Below are 21191 nucleotides of genomic sequence, written 5' to 3'. Positions count from 1 at the left end.
AAAATGCCGCGCTCTGACCTTGTATATATCTGCTATTTTTCAATAGTTAAAGCAATAAAATAGTGGTTAAAGTGGTTCGAGTGACACAGATTTGCATTCAGGTAGGGCTGTCACGATATGACATTTTACATGACGATTAATTGTCATTCAAATAATTGGCGATTAACGATTTAATTGTGTTTTTGTCGTTGATAATTACATTTCTGTTTGGCTTTTAGGCTTTGAAGTTGCATATGGCAGATATGATACATAACCTAAACACACAAATACATTACTGACTTACTACTAAAAAATAACATTGATAGTGGAAATAGCCGATCTACAAGCTCACAACGCTGTGAGCTTGTAGATCTGCTATTTCCACTATTTCTGACATTTTTCAACATTCACGATTATGACGATTATGACAAAATAATTGCGATAATGTCAAATAATCACGATTAGACGATTATGCAATAATTGTGACAGCCCTACGTTCAGGTCTGGTGTGTGGGACTCTGGTTTACCGTGGTGCAGGTCGTCATGCAGGGAGCCCTGGCTAGGACTGGAGTGCACCGGTCCCTCACAGGGGCTGTCTCCGTTGGGAGTCAGGGAGATATGACAGTTCCAGCCTGTCTCCAGACCCATCTTCTCTGCAAACACCTGCACGGGGGTTGGATAGAACCGCCGTTTAAAACCAAGCTTTAGAGCAGGGGTGGGCAACTTTAATGATGGAGAGGGCCACTATATTTCCACACTCACTCCAGAGGGCCACATTACATATTGCCAAGTCCTACTTTGTCATTCTGGTATCTCATACAAAAGAAGCAAAAATAGCAGATCTACAAGCTCAAAACGCGTTTTGAGCTTGTAGATCGGCTATTTTTGCTTCTTTTGAATTGGAATCCTGAATAATCTTTTGGAATCCTGAAATGTCACATTTCACATTTTGATTTAATGTCAAATGCATTTAGTTATACTCATGTTAACTTTATGAACCTAAACACAAATAATTGGACATACAAAAAAAAAAAAAAAAAAAAAAAATGTAATACTAGTAGTCATTAAGCTGCTAATTAAGCCGCCAGTTGCCCATGTATGCTTTAGAGGGATTTTCTACATGCATCATTTGCAATGAAAGTGACTTTTGTGAAAGTGGCAACCCATTATGACCTCCTCAGATCACTGTGTGCATGCACAAGTCTGTGGTGTGTGTGTGTGTGTGTGTGTGTGTGTGTGTGTGTGTGTGTGTGTGTGTGTGTGTGTGTGTGTGTGTGTGTGTGTGTGTGTGTCTGTGTTGATTTTGACAGGAAGTTTTGATTTAGTTTTAGTCAATCTTTTGAATAATCATTTAGTCATATATTTGTCATCTGTAATGTTTTCCTTTCTGTCAAATGTTCAACTTTTTCAACTAAATCTACAGTTGATTTTGTTAACAAAAACATATTTTGGCCTGGCCTTGATGGAGTCTTCATGCCTGATTTTACACTGAAAATCCAAACCTCATTGAACAAAAATATTATCATGGAATGACTAATGATGAAATGATTAAGTGTCTTCTTTTGAAACAAACAAAACAGCAAAAATGTCTTGTATAGAACAAGAAAAAATTGTTTCCTAGTGGTTTTGGAGAGAAACAAAAAAAATACATCAGAATTCTTCTGTCCACACTGAAAGTAGACAAAATATATTTTTATTGGTATGACCATGAGGGCATGAGGGGCCGCATAGACATGCCGCAGGGGCTGCATGTGGCCCACGGGCCGCAGGTTGAATAGCGCTGCCCTAGTGTGTGTGTGTGTGTGTGTGTGTGTGTGTGTGCGTGCGTGCGTGTGTGAGAGAGACCTTGCTGCGGAGCTCGTCCTCCATGGAGAAGTAGACGAAGCGGATGCAGGCGGTCACCAGGGCGTCGATGAGGCGCACCGTGTCGAGGCGCGCCTGGAACTGAGAGGACACCATGCCCATGAAGATCTGACCGCTCAGCGCCTGGATGCAGTCCTCCCGCTCCAGCCCCTCGCCGATGCCCTCTGCAAGGACAGTGTTGTTTTTAGATTTAGTTTTAGTCATAATTTAGTCACCTGAAAAGTATTACGTTTTAGTCTAATTTTAGTCGACTAAATATCATAAGATTTTATAGGAGACTAAATCTACAGTTGATTTAGTCGACTAAAGTGCATTTTGGCAGGCCTTGATGGCATCTGTGTGCCCTTTGCCGCGCTGTACAGTAAACTATACTGTACTGTAGCTACTGTACTGTACTACCGCGGTGACGAAAAACACTCCATTTCCCAAAATGCAGTGCGGTATCATGTGACTGGGAAGTGCTGTCTCCCTCATCCAGAGCAGTGTTACGCTGGTGCACAAAAGTGCATTTTTCTCCTAATCTAGCTTTTAAATCAACTTCATGTTCAAAACGCGGCCTTTTCTACCGGCCGTTACACAAACGCTGTGGCCCAGAATTGTTAAAAAGCGGTTCTGACTGAAAGAAAAGATTATCGTGAAATAAACAGGAGATACTTGGATTAAATTTTCGGGCGGCCCAGCGTCTAGTCGGCAACCTGGCCAACTCGGGAACGATGTAAATAGGGATATATGGAGTTATCTGTCTATCTGCGTCCATTTTATGCTCATATATGGAGATCTCTGTATATGTTTGTCTGTGTCCCTTTTATGCCCGTATATGGACATCTTTGTGATTCTGCGTCCATTGTATGCCCATATATGCCCATATATGGAGATATCTGTTTATCTGCGTCTATTTTATGCCCATATATGAGATCTCGGTCGCTTTTTGTTTGTTTCCTCTTTAAGCAGAATATGCAGCCTGCTTAAATCTGCATCATTCAAGTCATCCTCCCAGTCCCACGCTTTGTTGCTTGTCTTATGTTTGTCTTTGTCTCGTTTATTTTCTTTTTCTTTTTTGGAGCGGGAGAGTGAATTCAGCTTGAGTTTTTTTGGAGAACTTGTTTTTTTTTCAGTCTTGTGCTGTTGATTTAGCTTGTCTTATGTTTGTCTCCTCCGTCTGCACCTCAGCCAACCCAGATCTCCACTACTGATCCTTGTTCTCTTCCGCAAAAGCTGTAAAGTAATTTAAATCTGCATCATCGATGTCCTCCCAGTCACACTCTTTGTTGCTTGTCTTATGTTTGTCTCCTCCTCCATCTGTTTGTCTGTGTCCCTTTATGCCCATTATGGAGATCTCTGTATCTGTCTGTGCCTCCGACTGTGTTGCAGACACAGTGCTGGTTCCCCCTTTAATGCAAACCACATTATACCTGTTGTCATAGGACCCGTTTTGACCATCTGTTTGCCTGTTTCCATTTATGCCCATATATGGAGTATGTGTCTGTGCCTCCGACTGTGTTGCAGACACAATGCCGGTTCCCCCTTTAATGCAAACCCCATTATACCTATGCAGACACAGTGCCAGTTCCGGAAAATCCTGATGTCAGACATCAGAATCCGAACCTTTCGTGCTGTCATAAGAGCCGTTTTGACCATATGTTTGCCTGTGTCCTTTTATGCCCATATAGGAACATCAGAATACGTAACCATGGCATTTTTTGTTGACTCATGTGGCGTACGTGATCTCAGAGCCTTTTATGATGTGATGTCACAATGAGTCAGCGCTTGCGCCGATTTCCTCCGGAACAGCCTGATGTCAGGAAATCAGCTCCACATAAGGAGATTCCGAACTGCTGCAACGTAACTTAACTTATATAAACACGCCCTTCGGTTAGGGCAGAGGCAGACTCCGGTTCACACCCGAACACGTCACTAAGCTACTGGAATATTTATCCTAGCAGCGTTCTAGAACTCCAAAGGACCTCAATATATCCACCTTCCCTATAGGATTAGACAGGTCTAAGAGTCTCGTTAAGACCTCAGAGGTTCTACAGGCTCAAGGTCCTCGTAAACTGTGCACACGCAAAACACAAACAAACACGCGCCAGTCAGTCGGCCAACTGTAAAATGGCACAGCAGGGAGTTCAACTGGACCGGGATCAGTTCTGCTGTTCTATCTGTCTGGATCTACTGAGGGATCCAGTGACGGTTCCCTGTGGACACAACTACTGCAGTAGGTGTATCGAGGGATACTGGAGTCAGGGCGATCAAAGAGTCAGTTGTCCAGAGTGCAGGCAGACGTTCATCCCAAGACCTGTTCTGAAGAAAAACAACTTGTTGGCTGAGGTGCTGGAGAGACTGACGAGGACAGGACTCCAAGATGTTCCTCCTGATCACTGCTACGCTGGACCTGGAGATGTCTGCACTGGACCTGGAGATGTGGCCTGTGATGTCTGCACTGGGAGAAAACGGAAAGCTGTGAAGGCCTGTCTTCAGTGCCTGGTCTCTTACTGTGACGCTCACATCCAGCCCCACTATCAGTCTCCTGCCTTTAAGAAACACAAGCTGGTCAAAGCCTCCAGCGAGCTTCAGGGGAACATCTGCTCTCATCACAACGAGGTGATGAAGCTCTTCTGCCGTACCGATCAGCAGTGCATCTGTTCCCTGTGCTTCGTGGAAGAACACAAAGGTCACAATATTGTCTCGGCTGCAGCAGAGAGGACTGAGAAACAGAAAGAGCTCGTTACGGGTCAGCGGAAAATCCAGCAGAGAGGGAAGGACGTGAAGGAGCTTCACCAGGAGGTGGAATCCATCAATCAGCGTGCTGATAGAGCAGTGGAGGACAGTGGCGCCATCTTCAAGGGGATGATCTCTTCCATCGAGAGAAGACGAGCTGAGGTGACGGAGCTGATCAGAGGCCGGCAGGAACACGAGGTGAGTCATTCTGAAGGACTGAGGAAGCGTGTGGAGCAGGAGGTCACTGAGCTGAGGAGGAGACACGCTGAACTGGAGCAGATCTCACACACAGAGGATCACGTCCATTTTCTACACAGTTACAACTCCCTCTCAAGGACCAGTGAATCTAACAGCCTCTACAGCAACCGTCCTCTGAGAGACTTTGAAGGCGTGACCGCGTCTGTGTCAAAGATGAGGGACAAACTAGAGGACATTCTTGAAGACGTGCATATTATTTATGTGAAGACCCTCTTCAGTGGCAACAAGACCATTATCCTGGAGGTTGAGCCAAGTGATACCATTGGGAACGTCAAGGCCAAAATCCAGGACACGGAAGGCATCCCGGAAGGCATCGGGCAGAGGCTGATCTTTGCTTTTTGGAAAGGTTTTGGAAAGCAAAAAAAAAGAAAGCAAAAAGGGAAGCCCAAAACGAGAGTAAATGCCAGCAGAACAGTATTGCAAGCCATTTTGGCAAAATCTTGGTTGGCGGTACCCACACGTTTGGCTGTGTAGCTCATGCCTCGAATGCCCAATGCTTACAAGCTGTACCTCGTTGTAAAGGTGACAAATCAACGATAACAATGATATAAAACACACATACAATTTGGTATTATTAAAGGGGATATATAATGGACCAAAGTCAAGTTTCCTTTCTGTTTGTGCTTAGTTTACAACACCCTTTGTTCCTGTTTTGGAACGTTTAGCTTTCCCCAACACAGCAATGCTCCTTGATAATTTAGTTCTTACATATTTTACCTGCGGCTTCCAAGAAAGTTTGCAGTCTAGTATTACCCCTAGAAACTTAACTCATATGCTGCCATTTAACAATACCTTCGTACTCTTTAACTGCCATTCGTCTCCATAGACTTCCATGTAATTCATAGTGCACGGATCATGCACACCCATGCCTAGATAATGCACCACGTGTGTCCACATTGCTCACAGCTTTCAAACAAAAAAATCCGAATGGAAATCCGTTCAGGCATTCATGAGATAGCAGCCATTATGTTTTACACTGTTGTGAGCTTGGAGGTCTGCTACCTGAGTTGTATGGGGGTTGTATGGGGGTTAAACAAGCAATTTCGCGATCGCTATCATGCCTACTAACGTTTTTGGGGTCCCAAAACATTTTTTGAAAAAATTTTTTTTTTGAAAAAATGGCGGAAATTCTCGGGTTCCTCGGGCGTGGCAGGGAGGGACATCGCGAAATTCTCGGGTTCCTCGGGTTTGGCAGGGTATGAGTTAATTAAGTGTGCCTGCCATGCAATGGCAAAACACTTATTGTAATCCGCCATACTTAGTAGTTAATAATGATCCCACAAATTTCGGCACGTCGTAATAACTGCCGCACAATTTACGCCACCCCCGCAATATATACATCAAAACGTGCGGCTCGGCCAGGAATGGTGTGCTATTACTTTTCTTGACGATCCGCGTTACCATGACGACTTTGGACTTTTTCCTGCCAATAGGGACGAGCTGTAATTACTGGTCTCAAACTCGGTGGGTGGTCCCACAGTCCCAACGGCTAACCGCTAAGGCTAACCGCTACTTCCGCTTATGTTAAAAATGCTAATGTCAACAGATGCTAATGCTAAAAATGCTAATGCTAATTCTAAAAATGAAAATTTTAGATCTGGGGGGTCCCTGGAACTAAATATTTTGAGATGGGGGTCCGTGGCCAAATACATATAATGTTGGGGGTCCTTCACATTAAAAGGTCTGAGCACCACTGACATAGAAACGTAGGTTTTTCAAAAAGCCTTCAGAGGATTTGAAATATTCAAAGATGTGCACACATTTTCAAGGTTTTTCAAAAAAATAGCAGATCTACAAGCTTGCAGCGCGGCACTCCGCGCTGTGAGCTTGTATAGCTGCTATTTTTCAATAGTTAACCCATTTAGAACGGGTACACATTATTGTGTATCATTATTTTATGCTTTAACTATTGAAAAATAGCAGATATACAAGCTCACAGCGCGAGCTTGTAGATCTGCTATTTTTGAAAAATCGTGAAAATTAGAATTTTGACCCGATTCTATAAGTGTCTTTTGAATCCTTCTAAGATTTTTTGCAAACACGCCATTTCTATGTCAGCAATCTGGCCAGCCATCGTCAAAGAAAAGGTCCTTTTCACTTAACTGGAGCTTAGTTAGTCTGTTCTTGAGAGACTACTATGCCAGTGGTTCTCAAACCTTTTCATGTGAAGGACCCCCAAAATGATATGTATTTGGCCACAGACCCCCATCTCAAAATATTTAGTTCCAAGCACCACCCAGAAGCAAAATTTGAGTTACAAATGTTCGCTTTGAAAATACATATATTCAAAGATTTGCACACATTTAGATTTTCACGACTTTTTTCAAAAATAGCAGATCTACAAGCTCGCAGCGCGGCACTCGGTGCCGCGCTGTGAGCTTGTATATCTGCTATTTTTCACTGGTTAAAGCATTCAATAATTCTAGGCCCTAAATGGGTTCAAAGTACCCACTACCCAAGGGCCCAGAATTTGGCGCGACACCCCTGGTCCTTCCCCTTCCCCTTCCTACCGTCCGAGCTCCAGCTGTTCCTGCGGGAGCTGTGTTTGATGGGGGTGGTGGCGGGCAGCTCCACCCCGGAGAAGAGGCAGGGGCCGGGGGCCAGCTCCACGCACTTCCCGTTCAGCTTGTTGGACAGACACACCTGCATGGGCTTGTAGGCAAAGGCAGAGCAGTAGCCCGACAGGCAGGCACGATGGTAAAAGTCCAGAACCTTTTTTCTGCCAAAAAAAGGAATAGGGTAAAATGATAGTTAGTGGATTGTTGCCAGCGGAACCTCTCTCATTTTAACACATTTTGTGCCGTACAAGTGGCTGTACGTGTGTCTGTAGCCACTTTTCCTCAGCGTTTTGCCATAGCAATGTGTTTTCCTCAGCGTTTTGCCATAGCAATTTGTGTGTGTGAGTAGCCACTAGCCATATTACATCATATTGCAAAATCCTAGACCTATCTGTAGCCACTTTTCCTCAGCGTTTTGCCATAGCAATGTGTTTTCCTCAGCGTTTTGCCATAGCAATGTGTGTGTGCGTAGCCATATTACATCATATTACATCACCAATTATCTCTAGCCACTATCTGTAGCCACTTTTCCTCAGCGTTTTGCCATAGCAATGTGCGTGTGTGTGTAGCCTGTATTACATCACCAATTACCAATTGAAGACGTTATGCAAGCACGACCACCGCTCACTTCACATTGGGTGTGATTTTTTCAAAAAGTAGGCACTTGAGCGCGCGCGTGATCGCCGTTGGAAAACACGCTAAAAACAATGAGCAGTTTTATTTAGATCAGTGGTTTTCAACCCCTTTCAAGGTCCTTTACCTATTGGGCATTTGAGCCACGGACCACAATTTAATGAGATTTAGCCTCTCGGACTTCTTGTAAACCGATGGAATAGTACAGTCAGTAAATTGAGAACACCGCAGGGGTAAGGGCCTGCAACGCAGTATAGCCGAAATCCAACTTGGGTACATTGTTGCAAACATAACGGTCAATGCACTATCCACTCATCAACTGGCACCCGTGACAGACACTTTTCTCAGTAAGGAATGCAAGCTAAAAAGGCACGTAGATTAGTATGTTCCCCCATCAAAATCTATCCTGTTGTGCTTAGCTTACCTGTCTGAACCGGACAGGGGGTAAATGTCCGACCCGTCCCAGAAGTCAGTGCAAGCCTCCAGGATGAGGTCAGCCGAACCGTGTGACAGCATCTGGACGTTATCTGTAGAACAGAGGGGGAGGCATTTACCTGTTCCTTTTAACCCATTTATAGGCCTAGAATTATTGAATACTTTAACTGTTGAAAAATAGCAGATATACAAGCTCACAGCGTGGCACCGAGTGCCGCGCTGCGAGCTTGTAGATCTGCCATCTTTGAATATATCTATTTAAAAGCGAACATTTGTAACTCAAATATTTGCTTCTGGGTGGTCCCTGGAACAAGATGGGAGTCTGCGGCCAAATACCTGTAATTTTGGGGGTCCTTGACAAGAAAAGGTTTGAGGACCACTAATTTAGAGGAAGGATTTAGAATCGGATCAAAGATATTCAAAGACTTGCACACATTTTCACGATTTTTCTAAAATAGCAGATCTACAAGCTCACAGGGCGGCACTCGGTGCCACGCTGTGAGCTTGTATATCTACTATTTTTCAATAGTTAAAGCATAAAATGATGGTTAAATTGGTTAAAATCTAATTTGACGCAGGCGCGTTCCAGGTATTTGAGGGTTAACAAAGCTGACAAATCCAACACTGTTCATAATATGGATTTGCCAGTCATAAATTTCACATTTCACTGTTTTTTGGAAACAGGTGAAGGTAGGCACAGGACATTCCCCAACAGAGCAGGGAATCAAAACAAACAGCCGTTTTAATAATCTAGTCAGACATTTACTGTATGTCCCCATATATGAAAAAGTGTGGTGCGTAATATATTTACAGAATCAGAACAGTTCTTTCCACTCCCAACCTCCACTTTCCAGCTGGACTACTGTAAAGCTCTCTACTCCAACATCAGTAAAGGATCCATATCGTCGTTGTCGGGTGAAAACCATGTATGTTCAAAACCGTTCGTTTTGCATTCATCATTTTAAAAATGATCGAAACTAGTGAAAACAGCCAATCTACAAGCACACAACGCCTCGCGCCGCGAGGCGCTGTGTGCTTGTAGATCAGCTGTTTTCACTACTTTTGTGCGATGGCCATATGATGAAGCAGTGCTTTACTTTGCAAAAAAATGCACAAATATGAAACTTGAAGATACAAGGTTTCCGCCCGACAGTAACTTTTAGAATTGATTTTAAGATTGCATTGTTGGAACCCCACATGCCTGTCCGTCAACTGAGGTCCTCTGATCTGGCACTTCTAGAGGTTCCCTGGTCAAACAGAGTGACCAAAGGTGACGGGGCCTTTGCAGTCAGGGCCCCCACTCTCTGGAATAGCCTTCCAGGAGACCTCAGACTTGCTAGTTCTGTAACAATTTTTAGTCTAAATTAAAAACTCGTTTATATAGAAAGGCCTTTTTTCTACCACTTTTTGTGGTCACATGTTCAGATACTGGATTCTGATTGGCTTAAAACTGTGGTAAATCAGTCAACAACCTTGAGTTGGCTCATGGACCCCGCGCACTGTTGTGTTGCTGAAACAATTAATGATTGTTAACTAAATAACCTTGCAAGTTACAACTGTGCTTTCTTTCATTTATATGGTAGAAGTGGTAGAAAAGCAATTTACCATTCGAGGGTTGTGGGTTGTTGGCTGATTTCAGGGTTGTGGCACGAGGCAAAGTGGTAAATCAGCCAACAACCCACTCCCTCTCATGGTAAATGGCTTACTTAACCTCTTAACTGCATCCATTCTCACTGATACTGTTGCTGTGTGTTGTTTTTGTAAACATGTAAACATTTGAAACTTGGGAGATACAAGGTTTCTTCCCGACAGTGACGATATTCACACCCCCGTATTATGTTGGTGTGCCCATGGATTCTTGGGACATGAAAAGTGGGCCCATGCAGAAAAAAGGTTGGGAAACACTGCTATAGAAACCTCCTGGAAGGGCACGGTTTGCAAACGCACACAAAGTCCTTTCCACCTCCTCCACTCTGCTCCAACTCCATTCTAGGGGAAACGGGTGGTGCCTACTCACTGGAGGAGGAGTCTCGTACAAAAAGGGACATGAGGTGGGACATGGGAGGCTGCCGTTTGATGAAGTGCTGCAGGCGCCTCGGACACGACTCCTTGTTCTTTTCGCCGGAGGGCAGCTGGTACAAGGCAAGGTGGTTCTCCTGCTTAAACAACTCCCTCGCGCCGGGGGTAAAGCCTGGCACACGCACACGCACACACACACAGGAAATGGAAATTAGACATTTAAAACCCTTTAAGGCCTGGAACGCATACATGTCTGTGTCTATTTAGAATGAACACAACAATGACATGATACTAAAATGATTTGTCATCCATCTTTCTTTACAATTTTCTGTTATTCCTTGGTCTTTTATGAGATATCCATTATTTGAAGGTCAGCAATGCTACTTTATAGATTATAGCTTCTTAATTGAATGGAAAATGAATGTTTCATTAAACGTATGTATCAGATCACACCGTATCGCATCTTATCGTATCGAATCGCATAAAATTCCACAAAATCGAAATCGTATCGAAATTGCACCGAATCGTATCGAATCAAATCGTTCTGTATGTAAGATGTATCGTCTCTGAATCGAATCGTAGCCCATGTATCGGATACGTATCGAATCGCCTTGTAAGGGATGGATACACACCCCTAATTATTACGCATTATTACTTTAAGCATTATTCTGTGGTTTAACTATTGAAAAATAGCAGATATACAAGCTCACTGTGCCACGCACCGAGTGCCGCGCTGCAAGCTTCTAGATCTGCTATTTTTGAAAAATATTGAAAATTTGGTATTTGAATATTTTTGACCCGATCCTATAAATGTCTTCTAAATCCTTCTAAGGTTTTTTTTTTTTTTAACTCTATAATAATTATAGTTATTTGGCCGCGGACCCCCATCTCAAAATATGTTGTTCCAGGGACCCTCAGTAGCAACAAAGATTTGAGTTACAAAGGTTTGCTTGGAAAATGATATATTCAAAGAGTTGCAGACATTTTCAAGATTTTTCTAAAATATTATAGATATTTTGAAAAATAATATATACACATACCGGTATATATATATATTTGTGTATCTGTGCGAGAAAGAGAATGTGTTCAGTCTGTGTGTAGGAGTCAAACGATTAATTATTAATGTATTAATGAACTGCTAAAAGCGTATGAATAACGAAGTATGAAATTATAAAAACTGTGCTAACCAGAAAAGTGCCATGCCATTAGGACTGGGCGTCATTCCCGATGTACGTCAATGCGGAAGCTAAGCTAAAGACTTTTGATACTTGATATGGATGGATCCGACAGTCTATCACACAGCTAAAATAAACGCCACAGTGTCAGGCTGCAGTTCTTGGCTTACAAGTCAAAGAGCACTCTCATTTCCTACTGTGACTCAGTGTTTACACTGAACTACCAGAGGGGAGCAAAGTGCATGTGAAAGTGATTGAAATGGTGGAAAAGCAGGAAGCACAATGCACTGGAGGGGGACTTTCCACAACGTTAGTTACAGCAGTGGTTCCCAAACTGGGGGTTGGGGGGAGTCTGCAAATTATTTTTGGCAAGCACAATTCCAAGTGCATGTCATGGTGGTGGGGGGGGGTCCCCAGTTCAAATATGATTATTATTATTATTTTATTTAAAAAAAGAAAACTCTTAAGTCAGGAAATTAGTCAATCTGACTGACTTTTTCTCTATGAACTCAAATATTTGTTTCTGGGGGGTCCCTGGAACAGCATATTTTGAGATGGGGGTCCACGTCCAAATACATGTAATTTTGGGGGTCCTTGTCATGAAAAAGTTTGAGAACCACTGATTTAGAAGAAGGATTTAGAGATATTTATAGAATCAGGTCAAACATATTCAAAGACTTGCACAAATGATCGCAATTTAAAAAAATAAATAAATAGCAGATCTACAAACTCGCAGCGTGGCACTCGGCGCTGCACTGTGAGCTTGTATATCTGCTATTTCTTTTGTTTTGTTAAATAAAATAACGTCTAAAGTGGTTCAAATCTAAAGTGACACAGATTTGCGTTCAGGGCCTCCGGGTACGATAATTCTAACATTTCCCATCTGGCAACACTGGTCCGCCCACCTATGAGCCGGGACAGCTCGCACAGGCCCCAGGGCACGTGCACGGGCAGCACGGCGCCGTGGCTCTCCTGCAGCGCCAGGTTGGACAGGTGGTCCGAGAAGCAGGAGAGCTGCTGCGTGACGCCGGCGTTGCACAGGTTGAGCATGATGTTGAGGCCCAGCGGCTTGAGCGAGGGCAGGTGGCCCTGCCAGGAGAGGTCGTCGAACTGGATGCTCACGGGGTTCTGCTGGTCCTGCGACAGGCTGAGCATCTCCAGGTGGTAGTCGCACACAAAGTCGTCCGCCTCCGGGCAGCCCAGGTCCTTGGAAAGACAAATGGGTGACGCAGTGTTAATTTTGTCGACTAAAGGCCACTTTTAACCAAACAGATTCGTGGCCGAATCGGCGGCGGATAGCGGCGGAAAGCGTCTGTTGCCGAACGGGAGCTCATCGGTAGGTTTTCGGCAGCGGGTCGGGAACGCTATCGACGGAAAACTGGAAGACTGGACTTGCTCAGTTTTGTTGAGTCGCCCCTTGACGTCGGTGAATTGTAGCGAGTTGTAAATGGACCATTAGTTTGCTACTGCTGCAGCAAAACCAAGCCTAAATAAGCCAGAGACATTTTCCTGTTGCACATTTTAACTAAATAGCATATTCACAATCTCAACTCTCAATTTCCTATACTAATCAACTCCAAGGCAACGCTAGTAATAGTGATGTGTGTTGTTTTGGTGTGAGGAGAAGAAAACACTGGGACAGGAAGCATCTCCGCTTCTGCTCCCCGGTTGCCAGATTCTGTGAGTTAAACAAGCGACCAGGTCTATGAAAACAAAGCCTAAAGAAGCGTCCAGTTTCACCTATTGAGCTCTATTACATTAGCTATTTTCGAAAAGAATGTTGAAAGCAAGGCCAAATAAGCAACTACAATTCAGAAACATGCCCAAACAAAAGTAACCCACAACTAGAAACATTATAGGAAAACAGGATCAAAGTCGCTTGTAACGAGCCGATATGGCAACACAGTGCGCATGCGCAAAACTGTACAGTAATTACAGTCGGTATACAGTCGGCTGGAAAATTCAATGTGCTTAGTTTTTTGCAGTTCTTTGCAGTTCTTTGCAGTCTGTGAACAGTTTGAACAAGTCTCCTGTAGTATTTTCGGTGTGGAGGCACCTTTAGGCTAAGACCAAAAGACTAAAAGACTACAAGATTTTGATATTTTGTCGATAAGACTAGACTAGACTAAAACAATTGCAGAAGACTAAGTCTAAGACTATTATTTGTGTTATTCAAAAGACTAGGACTAAGACGAATTCTAAGTCTAAGACTAATGGCTGTAAAAATGAACACTGGTATGTAACTGCAATGAAATGCCAAATACATCTTGTATGTATGGTTTATTTTGACCAAGTAACAGGCAGTAGCAGACAATGACTTGTTCAGAGTTATGTGGTTATATTTAGCCCCAAAGACTTAGTATAGCCTAAAAGACTAAGACTAATTCCAAAAGATAAAACTAAGACTAAAATATTTTGATATTTCGTCGACCAAGACTAGACTAAAACAATTTCAGAGGACTAAGACAGGACTAATAGTGTGGTATGCTATGTATTCCTGTAGGATTTTTTTGCCAAAATTGATTTTTTTGCTGTTTTGGCTTCTATAGGGACCAAACTATCAGAAAATGACGGGGGTCAAATTTTCAGACCCCTCCCTCATTTCCTGGGGGCGGGTCACTTCAGTTTTGGCCCTATTCGGCCTTGTTTTCCCGATTTCCCATAGGATTTTTTTGCCCAAATTGATTTTTTTTGCCGTTTTGGCTTCTATAGGGACCAAACTATCAGAAAATGACGGGGGTCAAATTTTCAGAGCCCCCCCTCATTTCCTGGGGGCGGGTCACTTCAGTTTTGGCCCTATTCGGCCTTGTTTTCCCAATTTCCCAAAGGATGTTTTTGCCAAAATTGATATTTTTTTGCTGTTTTGGCTTCTATAGGGACCAAACTATCAGAAAATGATGGGGGTCAAATTTTCAGACCCCTCCCTCATTTCCTGGGGGCGGGTCACTTCAATTTTGGCCCTATTCGGCTATGTTTTCCCAATTTCCCATAGGAGTTTTTTGCTAAAATTGATTTGTTTGCTCTTTTGGCTTCTATAGGGACCAAACATCAGAAAACTATGGGTTTCAAATTTTCAGACCCCTCCCTCATTTCCTGGGTGAGGGTCATTTCAGTTTTGGCCCTATTCGACTATGTTTTCCCAATCTCCCATATATTGTTTTGCTAAAATATTATTTTTCTATTGTTGTTTTGGCTTCTATAGGGACCAAACTCAGAAAATGACAGGGTACACATTTTCAGACCCTCCCTCATTTCCTGGGGGGAGTACTTTACAGTACTTTATAAACAACTTCACAGTATATTCCGAGGCTGTTCAATAGTTTAGGTAGGAACAGTTCAAGTGAGGAGGATGGGGTAGCATTTATACTTCTGACCTGTTATTATTCTTGTCAAATACAGGATCTATTCATCATCAATGTTATCTATATCCTCCCTTAAGTCTCATTCCCACTGGGCCAGATAAACAGATACAAAAATATCTTTCTCCATTCAAGTGGATGGTAAGATACAGATAAAAGAAAATATCTGTCACAGATATTTTTTAGCTGTGTCTTACCATCCACTTGAATGGGGAATTATATTTCTTTATACCGTATGTTAATCTGGCCCAGTGGGAATGGGCCTTTATACTGTTGGCAAAGTTTCCAGTCCAGTGCCATAGCACTTGCAGAGACTGACTGTCCCTTGCAACCTGCTTTGCAGCTACATGTGATGATCTCAAGTATTGCCTTTGGAGCAGGGAGGGCAAGACACCTGACTGGAACATACCCTCCACTCTCTGAATTCCATCAATTCTCTTCAATTGGTGGAAGCTCAGAGCTCAGGGCAATTGGACATCGGTATCAGCAGCCTCTTCGATGTGTGCACCTCCTCAAAATCATATCCCTTGATGAAGGTATCATATATGACAAAGAGCATGAAAGAACTGTCCCTTGAGAAATACTCAAGCAGTCCCTGTCCTAAGTTAACACATGTCAACTTCTCCTTGGTTGATCACACAGTCAGGAGTTCCTTGATGGACATAGTGAGCTTCATCTCTGGATGAAGACTTCGTATTTTTTAATGACTGATCCATATACAACTAATATTACCTATCAAAGACAACTCAACCCTCAACATAGCCAGGCATCATCGTTATGATGCGTTTGTTGAATGCATCCTGAAGATCTGACAGCTTTTTGTCTTTTTCATGTTTTGAAGCACACCCATGGCATCAACAATAAGAACTTTGACAGAATAATCGTCCTCCGTCAGATCATGCTATGGGACACATGGAAGATCTTCCTACAGGGGCTCTGCCCTGGCATCTTCAATTGAATGCAAAATCTGAACCCCCTCATTTTCTGACAGAAAAGAAGAAAAACAACAATCTATGGGAATATAGAGCCAAATAGGGCCAAAACTGAAACCCCCCTCCCCCCCTCGCCGCCTCAAGAAATGGGGGAGGGGTGTGAAAATTTGAACCCTGTCATTTTCTGCCTAAACAGCCTAAACAGCAAACAAAACAATTTTAGCAAACAAAAAAAGGGGGAAAATCCTATGGGAAATTGGAATGCATAGCCGAATAGGGCCAAAACTGAAGTGAGCCGCCCCCAGGAAATGAGGGAGGGGTCTGAAAATTTCAACCCCGTTATTTTCTGATAGTTTGTTCCCTATGGAAGCCAAAACAGCAAACAAAACAATTTTAGCAAAAAAAATCCTATGGGAAATTGGGAATACATAGCCGAATAAGGCCAAAACTGAAGTGACCCGCCCCCAGGAAATGAGGGAGGGGTCTGAAAATGTGACCCCCGTCATTTTCTGATAGTTTGGTCCCTATAGAAGCCAAAACAGCACACAAATCAATATTAGCAAAAGATCCTATGGGAAATTGGGAATACATAGCCGAATAAGGCCAAAACTGAAGTGACCCGCCCCCAGGAAATAAGGGAGGGGTCAGAAAATTTGACCCCCGTCATTTTCTGATAGTTTGGACCCTATAGAACCAAAATCTGCAGAAAAATCAATTTTGGCACAAAAATCCTACAGGAGCTGTATTTTGGACATAGCATACCACACTATAAGGCTAAATGTTGTGTTATTCAAAAGACTAAGACTAAGACTAAATCAAAATTTGCTGGAAAAATTTACACTGGGGTGATGAGAGAAAGGAACGGGATGGAAAAAAGAAAGACGGAAAAAAGGGAGCGCAACTAATGCAGAGGTGTCCAAACTTTTTTCAAAGGGGGCCATGTTAAAACCTATTAAAACACCCAGGGGCCAACTATATCTCCTGACATAATGTACTTTTGGTTGGGCCATGACAAAGTCAACGGTTTTATTTAACTATCATCATCAATATTTAATACCAATGGTCTTTTGTCAGGTGGGTGCTCTGAACAAAACACAAATAGCCTTATTTCACATAACCACATGTAACCAGACGTGCAAGGTAAAATAGCCTTTCTTTGACCCCTTCAGAATAAGACAACAGGGAACAAGGAATTCTGGGAAAATATTTTTGTGTGTGCGTGTGTGCGCGTGTGCGCAAGAGCTACCTGTTCCTGGTCCTCCTCCTCCTCCCCGCCCTCGGTGTCGCGGCTGAAGCTGACGTTGGACCCTGAGTGGTGTTTGGTGCGCGCGTGGACCGCGTGCGGGGCCCCCACCGGACGCGGCCGCAGCACGTCGGAGGAGCGGGCCGTGTCGTGGGACGTCTCGCTGGGCTCGGGCCCCTCCCCCAGCTGCATGGAAGACTCCATCTGCAGGCAGAGGAGGGCCTCCGCTTCCTGGACCTGATGATGGACAGGAGGGATGACCAATCAGAACGGTTTTGACAACTTCAAAAAACACCCAAACGTGGAGTGCATAGGAATTCACCCTTTGTCAAGTCCTGCCCATGGTTATGCCCCTCTTCACACCCATTGGTTGCTGTGTCTTGGCACTCGGTGCTGCGCTGTGAGCTTGTAAATCTGCAATTTTTTTATAGTTAAAAGCATAAAATAAAGCGTAATAATGCGTTCCCGGAATAAATAGGTTTCAACACTTTTCATAGAACAACATGGAAGAGCTTTTCATCTCCAACAACTCACATTTCCTAACTTCACCAACCACACCATCCAGTCGAGTGGAATCTACCACAAGACCAGCAGAACTGAACCAAGCGCTTCTTTTGATCCTGTGCGGTGTCCTGGGTATTCCTGGGAACGTGGCCGTGCTGGTGCTTCTATTACGCAAACTGGAAAAGAACAACTTCACTCATCTCTTGATGCTGAACTTGGCTTGCTGTGACCTGCTGTGTCTGATCACCCTGCCCGTGTGGATCGTGGTCAAACTAACGAATATGGGAGATAAACTACAGAGTTTGTAAGTTCATCTCGTTCCTGACCTTTTGCAGCCTCTATGCCAACATTTTCATCATAACTCTGATGAGCATCCAGCGCTTTGTGAAGGTACTTCATCATCGCATGTGGGCGCAAATCGGTAGAAAGGGTGAGAGATCTCTGCTAGTGGGACTGTGGGGGGTGTCTTGCTTTCTGACATGGCCATCAGTTGCCCCCTTTGGCGTGATGAAGGAAGGACGTTTCATCTGCACTATAGACCACCACAGATGGAAGGGCAAACTCTGGCTGCCATATTGGTTGAGCTATCTTTGGGTTTCATTGTGCCTTTTTCAGTCATGACATCTTTCTACCTCTGCCTGTACCGGAAGGTGAAAGAGACCGCTCTGACCAGCAACAAGCGAACGAGCCAGCTGATCTCAAGGATCATCGTAACTTTCCTTGTTCTCCGGATTCCAAACCAGATTGTTGCCATCGTGGGATTAGTGGGAGCTTTACTTCATGCTTCGCACCCTGATGTGACATATAGAGTGGAACGATTCACAGAAGAAGCGAAAATGGTTTACATTTTCCCCTTGTTCTGTTCAGTCATAGACCCATTTCTCTATGCCTTTTCTGTTCGGAAAATTTGGCCAAGAAAACACAGAGAGGATGAAGATTGTTCTGCCAGCAAAACAAAAAGGTGTGACCTTACCGTTAAAAGTGAGGACAAATAGTGCTATATGTTTTGTTCAATATTGTTTTAAATTGTTTGGAGTTGAGATGTTGTTCTGAATGAGGTCCTGTTTTCTCTCTATCTTATGTGTGTCACATTGAGTGTCCTAAATTAATTCCTTTAACACATACCCTGCCATTTAACAATACCTTCGTACTCTCATATGCCCCTGTCGCCATAGACTTCCATGTAATTCATAGTGCACGGATCATGCACACCCATGCCTAGATAATGCACCACGTGTGTCCACATTGCTCACAGCTTTCAACCAAAAAAATCCGAATGGAAATCCATTCAGGCATTCATGAGATAGCAGCCATTATGTTTTCCTAAAATGTAAACAAAGATGGCTGCCATGTTTGAAAGATGGGGTTGCTATTAGGGATGGTCCGATCAGGTTTTTTGGAACCGATCACCGAGCACCGATCACAAAAGTTTGATCACCCGATACCGATCAATCACCGATCCGATCAAGTTATTATTTATATATTATTTATATTTTCTAAATGTTAATGTTTTAACTTTAATTAATTAATTCACTTATATATTTGCCTTATAGTTATTTACCAGCATTACTATGTATTTATTATCATAGCAGTAACTCATTATTCCTTCAGCACTGTGGAAATCAATACCCCAAAATGGCCTCAAGTGATCGGATGCACCGATCGGATCGGATCGGTGAATTTACCTTTTGATCTAAACCACCGATTATCGCCGATCACGCTTTGATCGGCCCGATCCGATCCATTGCCGATTGATCGGTAACATTCCTAGTTGCTATGGGGGTTAAACATGCAATTTCGCGATTGCTATCATGCCTACTACATTTTTTGGGGTCAAAACATTTTTTTTTTTTCAAAAACGGGAAATTCTCGGGACTATCGGGCCTGGCAGGGAAAGACATTGAAATAATCTCGGGACTATCGGGCCTGGCATGCAATGAGTTAAGTTTGGATTAAAGTGAATGAGACAAAAACCTTATGGCTTCCATTCCAATTGCTCATCCGTGAAAAGTAGCATACCCTTCTCCCCTTCTTTATTTTTACTCTTCCTCTTCTTTGTTAGGCTACTGTCTAGGTCAGTGGTTCTCAACCTTGTCAGGCCGCGACCCCCAAAATAATCATATTTTAACTGTTCAGTTTAGTTTATTAACGCATTATTATAAAAAATAGAACAATACATATTGAGGATACAAAATACTGCGCAAGGAGAGGAAGAAGCCAAAAGGCTTATTTAGAATGAGCCTTTTGGTTATGTCAGAGCAGCTGTGCAATAAAGAAGTAAAAACACTGTGGACTGGGGAACTGACGAGCACTAAGAGTTGATGGCATTACATTTTGTATAACACAGTTCTATTGTGAAAATAGCCGATCTACATCTAGGTCGGCTATTTTCACAATTTCAGCCTCTAATATTTGACAATTTGACCAATGTTTAATTTGTCATTTTAGAGGTAATGTTGGTTTAGTGATGAGTCATCACTTTTCACAGTCGTATGTTTTTTGTTTGTTTTTTTGGCCCATGGAATGTTTTTCGTGCAAAACAAATGCTTGCAATGGATTCAGAATAATTAAAAACGCCTAGTTAGACCCCTCAAATGCTACTTAAAGCTGATTTTTTTGGGAGTCATTTTTCCCCTTACAGTATAGTGTATACTATAGTAAGTGAATGAGACCCAGAATTACCCTAGCTGACAAAGATTCTCCTAGGGATGTTGAATTTCAATCTGTGTTAGATAAGTTACTAGACACCTTTACGAACACATGGGCAAATAAATCGTTTGGTAAGGAATTTATTCCCAGCTTTGACAGGTATTCTGATAACATTCCCTGACTAATAGTACACTGGCACATGCATTACCTCATCCCTGTCATCATCCCCGTCCATGCGGCAGAAGGAGTTCATGGACAGGTCATCCTGAAGGTCGTCTTGGCTGTCATGAGAAGGCTCCACTCGCCCGCTGAAGAAGAGCACCGTCTCCGGACTGGGGTTTGGCCATGACAGAATGCCCTGCTTGTCTACACAGCACAGCACCTGCAGACACACAATGTGTACAGTGTGTTAATTGCGACCGTAGGTCGCATTTACTACCAAAACCTCCACCGGCTGTCTGTCTGTCTGTCTGTCTGTCTGTCTCTCCGTCCGTCCGTCCGACGTCACACTTTTGCCCTGCTCATATCTCCACAACCGTTGCCCCCATCCATGCCAAATTTTGCACACACACTCTTTACCTGCCAAACTACAACCTCCAAGGACCCCCGGAGCTTCAGGGACCCCCAGGTCCCTGGGGGACCCCCAGGTGTAAAAAATTACCAAATGTGCAAAAATGACCAAATGACCACCCCAACAAGGGCTGCTCACGGGGAATTCCCGGGGACCACCCACTCCTGGTGCTCCAGAACGGATGCAAAAGTGGTGGCGCCCCCAGTGGAGGACCCCCTCCACTGCAGCTCACATAAAATGCTGTAACTCGGGCTAGGAGCATCCGGGAGAGCCGGGGCCGGTACCTATTCGTCCG

At 43.5% G+C, this 21191-nt stretch overlaps 2 protein-coding genes across 3 annotated transcripts in view; one reads left to right on the top strand and one right to left on the bottom strand.

Annotated features, from left to right (window-relative positions):
• Window positions 1-21191, bottom strand: part of tmem94 (transmembrane protein 94) — a 75899-nt gene that overhangs the window by 16711 nt on the left and 37997 nt on the right. For both annotated transcript variants that reach the window (XM_080747990.1, XM_080747991.1), the window contains 8 exons: window positions 20534-20707; window positions 17176-17409; window positions 12544-12844; window positions 10462-10635; window positions 8434-8536; window positions 7329-7537; window positions 1825-2006; window positions 507-642 (listed from right to left, as the gene is read on the bottom strand). In XM_080747990.1, coding sequence (XP_080604116.1) covers window positions 507-642; window positions 1825-2006; window positions 7329-7537; window positions 8434-8536; window positions 10462-10635; window positions 12544-12844; window positions 17176-17409; window positions 20534-20707 — 1513 coding nt within the window. The remainder of the gene's footprint in view (window positions 1-506; window positions 643-1824; window positions 2007-7328; window positions 7538-8433; window positions 8537-10461; window positions 10636-12543; window positions 12845-17175; window positions 17410-20533; window positions 20708-21191) is intronic.
• Window positions 3952-5511, top strand: LOC308303817 (E3 ubiquitin-protein ligase TRIM47-like; the record flags this gene model as incomplete). The annotated part of the gene is made up of 2 exons (XM_080748316.1): window positions 3952-5164; window positions 5447-5511. The coding sequence occupies 2 exons, from the start codon at window positions 3952-3954 to the stop codon at window positions 5509-5511; spliced, it is 1278 nt and encodes a 425-aa protein (XP_080604442.1).

Source organism: Nannobrachium achirus, assembly GCF_963921795.1.
Source record: "Nannobrachium achirus genome assembly, chromosome: 18".
NCBI lineage: Eukaryota > Metazoa > Chordata > Actinopteri > Myctophiformes > Myctophidae > Nannobrachium > Nannobrachium achirus.
This window is presented reverse-complemented; position numbering and strand designations above follow the sequence as displayed.